Genomic DNA, 13,482 nt, shown 5'->3' with positions numbered 1-13,482 from the left:
CCTGAAACAGGTGTAACCGTCCTCAGGAGGGCCGATTTCACATCAGAGAAGGAGAACCTGCCCGTGTGGGGTGTGGTCAAGCCAAGCTCCTGAGAGAAACCAGGCACAGAACCTTGGTCACCCAGGGTCACTGACAAGGGATCACTTTTCTGAAACTGTTGACTTCAGGTCTCACTATTCCAGCCAGCTCTCGGGGGACGGTGCCCATTCACTTTTCCTCCCTCCCTCCCTTCCTTCCACAAATCTGATTGTGCATCCGTTATGTGCCAGATTCTGCACTAGGGGACCTGGGAGGACGATGTTCTGGAAAAGTCCATGACTCCCCTGTGAATGTGTGGAGAGAACAGGTCTGGAAATCTGAAATCCTGCGCCTTCCCTCTCACTGCGCCACTGAGTCACACCACCGCTGTGCTCCCTCCCCGATCCTGAACTCCCACCAAATTCCAGGAATACTCCTTAAGTCTGTGTTCCAAGGGACGCCTCTGGCCACAATGTTCTCCAGACCTTCTGGTGGAAAATTGCAGCTCCCTAGTTGGTTTCCTAGGTGCTGAACAAACCTGAAATGTTCCAGCACCAAATGCTCATATTTCTTCCAGGCTCATCAGAGTGTCTCTAGGTGGCACCCCAATTCTCATCCCAGATCTCCTGGGGCTCAGCACCTCTCCCTGCTCCCTGTCTGCCACAGCACTTTCTAGATGGCATCCCGGTTCTCATCCCAGATCTCCTGGGGCACAACCTCTCTCCCTGCTCCCTGTCTGCCCTGGCTATGGACCAGCGGCGGGAACTCTCTCACCAGCCAGTACCACAGCGGAGGGCTCTCCGTGCAGAGCTGCAAAGCAGGATCACACCCCGGGTCTGGAAGCCCATCTGATCAACCGTATCGCCAGTGGTCTGGACACCAGAACACCAACCTACTTGGGCACAACTGAAGGAAAACAGTCCAGGCTGAGCATCCTGATGACCTGATGTGGCTGCCCTGGCCTTGGTGTAAGAGCCTTGGCTTATGGCTTGTGCTGAGCTCACAGAATTTCTTCCTGTCCTGTGGCATGATTGAGCCCCAAAAGAAGAAAATAGCTAGATGTTCTGGGCTGTGGTCCTCAGCCAACTGCTCTGGGGTGGGACAGACACCGGGGAGACAGGCTCCAGGGCATGTGACAGGGAGGGTGAGCAGCACAGGCGGGGCACAGGGAGAGTAGGGTTATGGGCATCCCAGCCAGTCCCGGGCCACAGGGAGGTACAAAACAGGGCCCCTGGGGAGGCTGCATCTGGGTTGTCCTTGTACTCCCCAAACCCTGGCTCTGACACATAGCATGTGCCCAATATGGGTCAAGTGGATGAATGAACTGAACACAACAGGGCATGTGGGGGCACGGCATACACTGCAATTTCAGAGCTGCTGGGGACGGCTGCATTGGCTGCCTCTGGGGGTCACCGAGTGACTATCAGGGAAAAGGCTGTCATCTAGTTCAGTCTATCCATACCCTCCTTCCTCACTTCCCAGGTGACAGCCCAGGGCCACTGAGGGCAGAAGGACACCTCCAAAATGAAGCCATTGATGAACTGCTCTGTTCCTACCTCTGATCCCACCCCAGGAGTACATTCGTGGCTCTTACTCCTTGTGAGTCCTCCCCGTTAGTGAGAAGCTGAAATTTAACCTAGATGGTCACCTGGTCACTTCTTGACAGAGATCCTGTTAGCTCATCCCCTTGAGAAGGGAGCAGGCAGGCAAAGGTCAACCGCATGTGCTCCACAGCCTGCCCAGAGGGGCAGTTATTACACTGTTTCCAACATTAACCATGACATCAAGTCTATCCAACTCAAGATCTGAGGCTGGCCTGAATAACTGGGCCATCTCACCCTTGGCCAATGGGCAGCCTGAAGCAAAACTATGATCTCTAAGAGCTAGTGGCTGAGCAGGCAGGAGGAGTTGGCAGGGCAGCCCAGAGCCCACATATAGACCTGCTGGTGGGCAGAGGAGAAGAGTCAGGAGGGCTAATGTCGTTGGAACCCAGGGAAATCAAAGACCCAAAAAGCCAGTCTGGAACATTTTGGTCCTCAGGAAGCCCATTCGGATGCCCAGATGACAGAGCAGAACTTGATAGGTCCATGCACCACGACAACCTCTGTGCCAGGACAGGGCCTGGCACAGAGTAGGTGTCAATCACTATCTGTTGAGTTAATAGTCTCATAAAGAATGTGTTGCCAGGGCTACAACCCTGTCCCTGTTCCCCCATCTGGAGCCCTTGTGCCCAGATATATTCTATCTGACCGTAAGCACTCAAGCAGTTTCAGTTGGCTGAGCACTAAGCCACTCTCCCCATCACTCTGACCCCATACACAGTCACCGTGGTTTTCATAGCCAGGCTTCTGCACTGCGTGGCAATCATTCATTGCTAGGAGAGCTCTCCCAGACTCCCCTCTATAGTCCTAGCTTCTGACCTGAGCCCTCTTTCCCTCAGCTCTGCCCATTCTTGAGCTAATTCATCAGCTGTCCTGGAGCCATTACTAGGTGCACAGCCAGAGGTGCTTGTGTTCAGGAGTCAGTGTGTGTGGATGCTGGGCTGTGCCTCTATCATCCAGTCTCACCCTGGTCAGTGGAGGGGGTGTCTCCTGTGCTCTGACTTCTTTCTAGCCCAGCCCCTCCCAATTATGAGAAGGACAGTCCCTGGACATGCAAATTTGCTCAACCATCTTTATTTTACAAAGGAGACTTTTATAATTAGATTAAGTGGATCTGGGGCTCATGATCTTGCAATCAGGACAAATATGAGCTTCAGACACATCTAGCTGGGCCCCCTCAGTTGTCATCTCTATTTGAAAGCACTTTCCTTTTAAATTCTTGGGGGTTCAGTCTTGCTGCTGCTTTTCCCTCGTGACTGATTATTTCCTCCTGAGTTCTGTGCTTAAATTTTAAGCTTAAGTGAGAGCTTATCTATGGGAACTCTTTACACCTGGGTTGGTGGCACAGCTCTTGAGAGGTGTTGCCTTGCCTCTGCCAGCACCTCCAGATGGTCCAGAGCCAATTTTTATGTTGGAGCTTTCAGGATCACGCAGATCATATAAATCTGAGCCTCAAACTAGTACAAATGCACGTCCGCAATTACAAATTCTTAGGAAGATTCCATTTTCACCTGAAGCTCAGGCCAAAACAACAAGTTTTCTTTCTATTTCCCCAAACTAGTAGGTGATTTTTTTTAAAACTTAAATTTTATTGATTTATACTTCAGTGAAATTGAATCACACTTTATGCAGAGGTTTCCATCTAATTCCCTATCCTGACCAGATCAAAGCCTCCTTCTCTGTCCTATGTGGACACTAAAGCCTCCGCCTGTGGCCACCAAGACCAGTAACTTCCCTCTGCAGAGCCCAGATCTTTGCAGCCTGGTCTCTGACTCTCATGGCCACGGTGATTCTGAGTCCCCTCTGCATTTCTGGAGCAAAGGATTTCCTCGCTATCTTGCTAGTTTGATTCTGCATGTAAAATAGTGTTTGTTCCATTCTATCCACCATTTCTAGGCGATTTATAGCTAGGAAACTTTCAGATTATCGGGTCCACCCCACTGCTAGAAATCTAGGTCGACCTCTGCACTTTACAAAATGGACTGGAACTCAGAGAGGGAAAGCGAGCTGCCCGAGGCCGCACAGCATGTTTGAGACATGCCTGGGCCTAGGCCCCAAGCCTCCTGATCAGTTTCTCTCTCCTTCAGGGAACAAAGAAAGATGTGCCTCAGTTATGAACTCAAGCAACCTTTGGCACACTTTAAGCCCACTCCCCAAAAGCGACGAGCCTCTCCAGGGAAGGTGACAGGAAAGGGAGGGCAGGATTTCTGTTCCAAGCAATTTGGACTAGGGGCTACAGGCTGGGGGGCAGTTGGAGAGCAGAAGACAGAGCTTAGAAGGCCTGGCACACTCACGCTTCCTGGAGCTCGGCTGCAGCTCCTCCACTCGGTACACAGAGAGCCGGCCGACGCCCCCGCACAGGGAGCCCTTCTCCCCCTTGCACTCCTGTTTACACTCCTCCGGCCCGACGCTCATCGCTGGGAGCCGGTTCCCGCAGTAGCACTCTGTCCCGGCCTCCAAGCCGGCGTAGACATAGGACCTGCAGGGAGAGTGGGGTCTGGGGTAAGCTGACCTTGGCCCAGAGCTAGACCTGCGGTCCTAGCAGCACTGAGGCCTGGATCAAGAAATGACAGCTGGGTCTGGGCCCAGGGGGAGCGCTGGACTTGAAGCTGAGGTTAGGTCCGGGTGAGCAGGCAGGGGCATGGCCATCAGCGTGTGGCTGGCCTCAGGGTTCAGTCTCAGCCAGACTGAGGGGTCATCTGCCTAGGTTTAGGGAACAGTCTTTCCTTTGTGATAAGCTAATTGAGCCAGCTCTACTGGTTCCTCTCATCAGCCCTGAGTTTGTCCCCCAAGGTTCTAGCCATGGTAACAGGTTACGATGGGTCTGTAGCGGAGGTGTGCTGCTAACTGGTTCTCAGGATGGGAGGGAAGGAGTCCAACTGGGTGGCACTTGCTAATTTCTGTAGATGATTTCAAGCTAGTGATGGTTTAGTAATGGGCTTATAACATTTCTAAAAATTTAACTGTTTGCTCTCGTGAGCCATGAGCTGGCTCCAGCTCACCACTGGTCCAAATCGCCCTCCACATTTTGCACATGGGCCCCGTTGCAGGCCTCTCTGCCCCAAAGACCACTCTTACCCGCCTCTACCCATCCATAAGGCAGTAGGGAAAGAAAGATAGCAAATGGAACCGATATCATACCACACAGGATGTTAACTATGAAAAGAGGCCAACATTTTCAAGCTCCCTCCTCAGTGGATCTAGGTATAGAAACCCAAACTGAAAACCCAAGCACCAGCTCCTTACCCTTGTTTGGCCCCTTGCTGGCTGTGTGACCCTGAATGTCCCTTACTACGTCTGAGCCTCTGTTTCCTTAACTGTTAGGAGAATAAAACGGGATTGTGTGAGCCTCAGTTCTAGTTTCATCTAGACTGCAGAGCACACTCAACGGGGGACCTGTCCTTTCCTTCTCTGGCCTTAGTTTCTCCACCTATAAAATGGGCACGATTAGTTGTTATCTCTCAGAAGGTGGTGAGGACTTATTACACAACAAATACGAAAGAATCTAATGGGACTGAAATAAATGACGGGTACTATCTGCCAATTCTGTTTTAACAGTTTGCTGTGTGTGAGCACGCACAAGCGCGCACACTCACACACTCTCACACAGACACACACACACACAGAGTGATGGTAGGGGCCACTCCCTGGCATTTGACTAGTGCCCGGTAACTACTGGGTGAGCTGGCAGTAGCAGAAAGAGCAAATCTTGTTTGAAATACAATCACTTTTCCTACAGAGCTAGAAAGGACCTCAGAGAAATCTGGGTTAAAGTTCTTTATTCTATTTTATTATTTTTTTAAACATATCTTTATGATTCCAGAGAGAGGAAGGGAGAGGGAGAGAGAGAGACAGAAACATCCATGATGAGAGAGTCCTTGATCGGCTGCCTCCTGCATGCCCCCGACTGGGGATCGAGCCCACAACCCGGGCATGTGCCCTGACCGGGAATCGAACCCTGATCCCCTGCATCCTAGGTCAGTGCTCAACCGCTGAGCTGTGCCCAGCCGGGCACTTTATTCTATTTTAAACGTACGAGTAAACCGAGGCCCAGGAAAGAAGGACTCAGAGCCAAGTCACACAGTGAGTCCCTGGCTCGGCTGAACCAGAACCTGGTCTCCCGACACCGAGCCCAGGGCCCCTTCCATAGCCCCTGCCACCTCATCAATAAGCTTTGTTTCTTCTGGACAACTGGGACCCGATCAATCACGCTCTAATTAGTTACACGCTGACAGCCAAGTGGCAGCCAAAGTCTCCCTGCCTTCCGGGGAATGTCTCCTGACCTTACTCCGGTGGCCGCGGGGGTCGGGGCCCCACACCTACCGCTCGGCGCAGGCGTCCTGGCAGTGGGAGACGGTCATCTTTCTCAAGTCGAAAAACACGGTGCCCTTCAGGGTCCGCTCCTGGCCATTGTCACTGAAGCATCCAACGTAGGTGCCTGCAGGCGGAGAAGCACAGCGGAGACTCAGGCCCTGGGAGGGGAGGGGTCCGACCCATGGCCCACTCTGAGCAAATGCCAAGGCAGTCCCAGCCCTCCCTGTCCAAGGGTACCCCTCAGAGAAGGCAGGGCGTGAGGCTGTGGTCCGACGACCCCTGCAGTGCTTCTGGATACTTCAACCCTGTTCCCTTCTGCCCTTTTTCTTAGTTAATGGCCCACTGTCCCCCTAGACACCCTGCCAGGAACCTGGTGTCAGCCTGAATACCACCTTCTTCCACCACAGCTCAGCAAGTCAAGTACCTCCCCTGGACCCTCCTCCCCATCCCTACCCTTCCTAGGCTTGGAGAGGCCTTCCTATCTCCACAATGTACCAATGGCCAGGTTCTGTCACCTTGTAATCCAGAGAAAGGAGATTAATTGTGGAAACTGATTTTAGATTATAGAAACAAGATCTTGCAAACAGATAGAGCTATTTCAAGAAAAAAAAATCTGCCGTCCCAGGAGAGAGCAAGCCCCATCGCTGGAGGTGTGTGAGCAGTCTGTTAACACGTAAGAGAGCTGTCCTGGGGGGCACTCAACAGGACCAAGGGACTGCTGGGCCATCGCCAGTCCAGGCATCTCTGGCACACCCCTGGGGGGAAGGCCTGACTCCACAAAGCAGTGGCAGTGCTGAGCCAGCCCTGCCCTGTCACCCTGAGAGGGAAGTATCTCGCCCCTTCCAGGCAGTGAAAGTCTTGGGATTCCATCAGCCAGCAGGTGGCCACACCCAGCGTTTGTCTAGAGGCACATGCTACACCCCTCCACTCAGGACTCCCAGACTCCCAGGCCCTGGACGCTTCTCTCTCTCTTTATGTAAAGTCTCAGGACCACTGAGACCAGAATGGACCAGTGCAGGAAGACTTCACCCAGGTCAGCGAGAATAAACTGCTCTCCTTAGCCTGCCTGCTTAGTACAAGAAAACGAATATTTCAGAAATTTCTCATGGGTTGCTCAGTGAAGAAGAAATTCTATTACAGCTTTCAATTAAACATCCAAAACACAAGCTCTGGGGTGTTAAACATTTATCACTTTTGGTGAGAAATTAACCCAAAGGCTGTAAAGGTGCCCAGGCTCAAGGCCCTGGAGGCTGAGAATGGCAGGATGTTTCTGGGGGACTAGGGAACAGTTTTGGGGAGTGGGCTGACTTAGGTTCAAATCCAGGCTCGACCCTTATCCGGCTGTGTGACCCTGCATGTGCAGTTTCCCCTCACTAAGCCTCAGCTTTCCCATCTGTGAAATGGGGCTATGCTCCCATGGAATTCACAGGATGCTGGTGAGAATTCCACAGCACACAGGAAGTGTCTAATGCAAGGTGTGGCATGTAGTACAAGCTCAGTCATGATTGTTTTTACTGTTAGTATATCATTATTAATAACAAACATTTAAAAATAACTTCACTTCCCTGAAACTCAAATTCTTCATAATCAAGATGGTGATAGCACCACGCACATACCAGGCTGTTAGAAATTAAGTGAGATAACAGGTGACAACTACACAGATCAAGGCTTTGCCATTAACAGACACTTGAATGAATAACAGCTATTACTCTGATCCTACTCTCTGACCTGGGACCTGGGTGATGATGCATCAGCAAATATCAGCTGAATAATTAGCACATTCATAAAAGAGAGAAAGAAATGGTTTCCAGCAGTCAGCCTCAGCTTCTTTGGAAAACAAGGAGTGGCTAACCAGTCAGCAGCTGCCCATGGAGCTGCCCAGCCTGGGGGGCAGCCCTGGCCTGGTTGGCCCAGCTCAGCTTGTAGCAGGGCCTGAGATGCAGATGGCCCACCTCGCTGCCTGGGAGGAGGAGGTGAGCCCTTTCTTCTGGAAAAATAACCAATGGCTTTTCTAACTCCCTGACAGAGGCAGGAATGTGCAGAAAGAAAAGGACTTCCGAGGGATACGCTGGGACACATTCTGAGGCGGATTTATTACTTTCGGCTGAAATGGAGGCAATGCATTATTGTCTGCGACTCCACATCTGTTCATTTGCACATCAAAATGGACATGCCGTGAGGCTATTAATGATGGCTTTGGAGATATTGGAATGTCTTTGGAAATTACTATCAATAAAAAACAAACTGGCTATGGAGAAGTTACTATTTTTCCCCTAGTAAACTTACTGACATTTTATTCCATTATGGATGTTGTCCAAGGTATAATGAAATGCTCAGTGATTGATGGAGCCTCCTGCAGCTTCCTCGGCTTGCAGGATCCCTTTTCAGGAGGATGGCAGGCTGCCCGCGCCTCAAAGAGACTCCCTCTTTGTCTGCAGCCCCGGCAGCTGTCCCGAGGGCTGGGCTGTGGGCTACTCTCCACCAATGAGGCCTGCCTAGCTGTGCAGGGCCCCAGAGCCCCCAGAGGGAAAGGGGGCTCCCAGGGGGTCTTCAGGCCAGTGCCCTGCTTCTCCCCTCTTTCTCTGAAGATTTCCAGCCATGTGATACCACCGCCTCACCCAGAGTACAAATCCTTCCTGAAATCTTGGGGGATATTAAAAATCTTCAATAACCTATGGGGGTTACTGGCCATTCAGAATCTCCACCATTCAACACTAGAGCTGGATCCTGAGGTTCCTGCTGTACCAGGCATTATCCCTTCTCTTGCTGGGTTGTGGGGAGGTTTGGAGGTTACTGGGGAGCGCAGCCAGGGTGTATAGGGCACCCCAGGGGCTCAGGGTAGTCACCATTCCAATATATTAACAACTGATAAGGCCATACTTGTGTGTAATGGTTGACCTAACAACAGTCCTTCAGCTTTCCCTGGAGCCCCTTCCATCACTTTTTTAGGTCACTGAAGATGACTTAAAAGGGTATCCACCCAGGGCTATCACTAGGTCACCCTGAGCCCTCCCCTCTGCTGGCCAGTCACCCTGAGGTCAGGTTATAAAGAACTAGCCACTTCTGTCTAATAAGCCCGAAGCCCTTTGCACATACCTCTATCATGCCCCAGTCGTGCTGTACGGTAATTATTTGGGTGCATACCTCATTCTGTCACCAGATCGAGACCCTGAAGTACATGGTAAATAGCATATATGGAGACCCAGGCATGAATCCTCAATAAGTGTAGTTTGAGAGCAATAAAAAGAGGAGTTGTGGCTAATTTGCCCAAGGTCACAGAGCCCCAAACTGGCCATACCAAAAGAGGAACTAAGCTGTTTTCAAAACCTGTGTTCTTTTTATGGTTTCCTCTCAAGAAATCAATGTCGACCATGTCGGTCCTTTACACTTTAGTTTAAATGAGTTGCAATAGTGCAACCTGCATAGGGGCCCAGTTTCTGGGTGTGTTGAGGAGAGTTTACAGAAACCATATCTGCATAAAATGAGCTGCAGAATCAGTTCCTAATTTCTCCCTTATTTCTCCCATGAAAGCCTTGCTGAGGAACCCCACAGTGAGCACTTTGGCTTAGATTATTTTAGAAGAAATTTCCTTCCACACAGACAACAATGCTCAGTCCTCCAGTCTACATTTTACTGAGTTGCTAGGGTCATCCTAAGATGAGGGAAGTTTGGACTCCTTTCTCTTCTCTGGAACCTTCTCATTGTCCTCGGAATAAAGCCAAATTCCTAGGTCTGGCCCTCATGGCCCTCCCTGACCCAGGCGCCAGACCTGAGCCCATAGCCCAAGCTCTAAGATGAGCTTCTCGCCTCATCTTTTTGTATATCCAGCTCTATTCTCCAACCACACTTTTTATATTTAAGAGAGCAATTTCTCCTGTGACTTAGCATACAGGACCAAGTGGGGTGGTGACAGGTATGCTGAGATGCTGACTGAGCTGTCACCATCCAACACCAGCCATAACACTTTCTGGGTGCTCATCACATGCAGGCTCCATTACTGGGCCCTACAAAGAGTCTGCATAACTCAGAGCAAAGAGCCCCACCTGAAGCCAGGCTGTCCCCATGTTGGAATCTCAGCAGTGTGACTGTGCCTGGCCCAGTCAGTGCCCACCCCGTGTCCCCCAGGCCTCGCTGCTTCCACGCTGTACCCTGAGACGCATGCTCTATCTTTGTTCTGAGTCCCCACCTGCTCCATAACACACCCTGTATTGGCTGTCTTCTCTTCCCTGTCTCACATCTCACTCCTTAACAGTGTTCTGGGATCACACCCTTAATCTACCATGTGCATTGGAATCCTGGTTTCAGGGTTTGCTTCTTGGAAACCAAACTAAGAGAATGACCTTGGGAATTTACTTAACTTCCTTGTGCCTCAGTTTCTTCACCTGTAATACTGGAACATAATAATAGTAGTACCAGTAAATAGCACATTTACAGGAACATAGTAAATGTCATATGAGTTAGCTATTTTTATTAAATAATAATAGCTGCCAGTTACTGAATGCCAAATAACATACTAGGTCCTCTAGCCCAGGAGCCTTCAGCTTAGGTTACATCAGAATCACTGGCAGTGTGGCTGCATGGACTGCAGGCCCTGCCCCAGAGCTCAGTGTTCAGCAAGTGCAGAGAACCTGGGGATCTGCACTTGGAACAAGCTCCCTGGTGACGCTGAAGCTGCTGGTCTGGGACCACACTTTGAGAACCACTGTGCTACATTATCACATTTAATCCTCACAGTAACCCTGGGGTAGGGATCTCTATCTCCATTTCAGAGGGACCTGGAGAAGGTAAACGACATGTTCAGGGTTACCCAACAAGTCTGTGGCTAAGCCAAGATTCAAGATGAGGACTGTCTGAACCCACAGCCTGAGCTCAAAGTGACCTAATCACATATCCTGTCCTTGAGCCATGTGGAAGTCCAGCTGGTGAGTGAGCAAAACTCCAAAGGGCTTCCATCACAGGCCCTTCCCATATCATGTAGAGAGGGAGGGAAGGAACAGCCTGTGAAGGCCACGGGCCTACAGTGCCTACTCGTCAGGCTGCCTCAAGCACCAGATAAAGGGCTCCTAAGAGCAGCTCCCAAATACGCCAGAGGAACCAGGGCTGAGCACCTACCTCGGCTGTTGGCAGCTGGCCTGGGGGCCTCGGGGCTCAGGGCAGGGAGCCCCTGGGGGTCACCCATGAAGTGGTGGAACCAGTGGCGCCGCAGCTGGCGCAGCTCCGAGTTGCGGCTCCGGAGCCAGCGGGGTCCCGGCCGGGGCCGGGCCAGGGGACTCTGCAACATGTCCACGCCAAGCAGCAGCTCCGGGCTGACCCGGGGGTCCTGCAGGGCTCTGCTGTCCAGCAGGCCCACGCCCAGTGCCATGGCGGCCACGGGTAAGGCCTGCAGGGAGCCAGGCGCCCGGGGACCCTGCGGCAGGGCCACTCGGGCCCGCTGCAGCAGCAGCAGGCTGCCGGTCATCAAGTAGGCGGCCGTGAGGAAGAACAGCAGGAACTGTGTTCGGCGGAGAAACTTCTGGAGTCGGAAGAAAGGTTTGGCCATGCCCCTGGGCGGCAGGGCTCCTGGCTGGAGCCTGGGCACGGCTCCTAGAACCCGGGCGGGAGGGAGGCCTGGGCCTCCGGAGGCGTCATCTCCTCATTCTGGAGCCAGCCTGTGCTCTCCTGGGGTCACTGTTCTTCCTGCCCCGTCTCCAGCAGGTGGGCGAATGGCACCATCACTTGTCCCCAGTCACTGGGCCCTGCAGCTGCAGCTTCTGCCTAAGCGTCACAGCTGTTGCCATCCCTGAGCTCTATGACCCTCAGCTCTTGGCTCAGAAATCTGTAAAAGTAGAGAAAAGCACTTAGATGCAATAGGAGTGTCCACCTTTGCTCCATGGCCAGGAGCCCCTCACTGCTGGCTCCTTTTACCAAAGGGGCTGGCTGTGTTGCAGGAGCACTGGATAGAGAGCTGGGCTCAAGTCTGGCCAGCTGTGTGACATCGGGCAAGTTACATAACTTCCCGAGTCTCAGCTTCCTCACCTACAAAACGGGAATAACAGTGTCCCCTGAGCAGCAGTGAGGATCCAGTCCGACGGCGACATGGAAGAGGGAGCGCAGCAGCAGCTCTGTGCTGAGCCCTTACTAAGTGTCAGGCACTCAGCTACATGCTTTATGTATTATCTCATTTAATCCTCCCACCAATCCAGCGAGGTGGATGCCGTAATATCCTCACATTACAGAGGAAGAAATGATGGTAAAAGGAGGCAAAAACTTTCCCAAAGTCACACAGCTGGTAAACAGAGGAGCCAAGGTTTGGAGCGGGCTGTACTCGGAGCCTGTGCTCTGAGCTACACAGTGAGCTGGCACATATAGGGGCACCCAGCCCAGGGCCTGAGTACACGGCAGGCGTGGAGGCTGCGGCACCTGATGCAGAGAAGGTGGAAGGGCTCCTGGGCAGCCTTCCAGGGACCCTCCGCTCCCCAGCACTCAGCTCTCCTGCCGAGCTGGATTCCCACTGGCGGGCCCTCTGAAGCGAGGGGCTGAGGGGCTGGCAGAGGGTTCTGCAGCTGCCTGGAGCTGGGCTGCCACATGAGGAAGGCCCTCCGCACAAGGACAGGCTTGTCCCAAGAAGAAAGGCTCTGAGGAGCGTGACTAAGCCGCTGCCCGTAACTAACATGGCCCGGGCCCCCCGCCAAGCCTGTGCGGCCCCTCAATGGCCGCTCTGTGCGAGGAAAGACAATGTTTGGGCTCTGTGGCCTGGCTTTCCAGGGGTGAAGACCCAGAGGAGCCCCGACCTGCGTGATCCTTTCTGATGAAACGCTGATAGCTGCCAGGTTCTGAAGCCTCTGGGGGAGGGCAGGGATCTGGGGACACAGGGAGGCTGGGCCTTTAGGCTGGAGCGGGGGTGGCAGGCTGGGTAATCAGCAAATGAAGGTGGAATTAAACTGTTGAGTTGGGAAGCCATTTCAGACTTTTCTTTTTCTCTCTAAGCTGGTGTGTGCCAGGCCCACCCCAGCCCGCCTGGTCAGATTTGTAAAACCACAGAGAAAATCCCAAGAAATCCTGACTGATCTCCCTGTCTCCAGCTTTGGCCCCTCCGATCCACCCTCCACAGGGCTGCCGGTTGATCTTCCTAACACACAAATCTGATCACAGCACTCCTCTGCTTAAAACCCCTTTCAATAGCTCTCTGTGGCTTTCGGGATAAACTCCAAGCTCCTTAGCACAACACACGAGGCCCCTTCATGATCTGGCCCACCCAGCTCATCTCTTGCCAGGCCCTTTCCTTTGGATTTTTCATCACGCCTTCACGCACGCGTGCACACACCTACACCCCCCCCCTCCACGGTCATCTGTCTTGGTGCCTTTGTGCACACTGCCTTTTGTCTTTCTTCCCTCTTTGCCTACTGACCCCCTGTGCTTCCTCCAGGCTCAGCCCAGGTGTTACTTCCCATGAGCAGCTTTCCCTGACCACCACCCACCCACTGGAATAGAGTCCACAGCCCACCTCGGACCCCTATCCCAGCACTCACATCCTTGGATGATTTCAATTGTCCACCTACTTGTCACTCA

At 52.5% G+C, this 13,482-nt stretch overlaps 1 protein-coding gene across 1 annotated transcript in view; it reads right to left on the bottom strand.

Moving 5' to 3' along the window:
- The window catches only part of WSCD1 (WSC domain sialate O sulfotransferase 1), a 28,511-nt gene extending 16,963 nt beyond the window's left edge, over positions 1-11,548 (bottom strand). The window contains exons 1-3 of the mRNA XM_016200920.2: positions 11,047-11,548; positions 5,944-6,058; positions 3,915-4,099 (exon numbers count right to left, since the gene is read on the bottom strand). Coding sequence (XP_016056406.2) covers positions 3,915-4,099; positions 5,944-6,058; positions 11,047-11,473 — 727 coding nt within the window. The 5' untranslated portion in view covers positions 11,474-11,548. The remainder of the gene's footprint in view (positions 1-3,914; positions 4,100-5,943; positions 6,059-11,046) is intronic.
- Positions 11,549-13,482: the final 1,934 nt, after the last annotated feature.

This window comes from Miniopterus natalensis, chromosome 17, assembly GCF_054644295.1.
Source record: "Miniopterus natalensis isolate mMinNat1 chromosome 17, mMinNat1.hap1, whole genome shotgun sequence".
NCBI classification, from domain to species: Eukaryota; Metazoa; Chordata; class Mammalia; order Chiroptera; family Miniopteridae; genus Miniopterus; species Miniopterus natalensis.
This window is presented reverse-complemented; position numbering and strand designations above follow the sequence as displayed.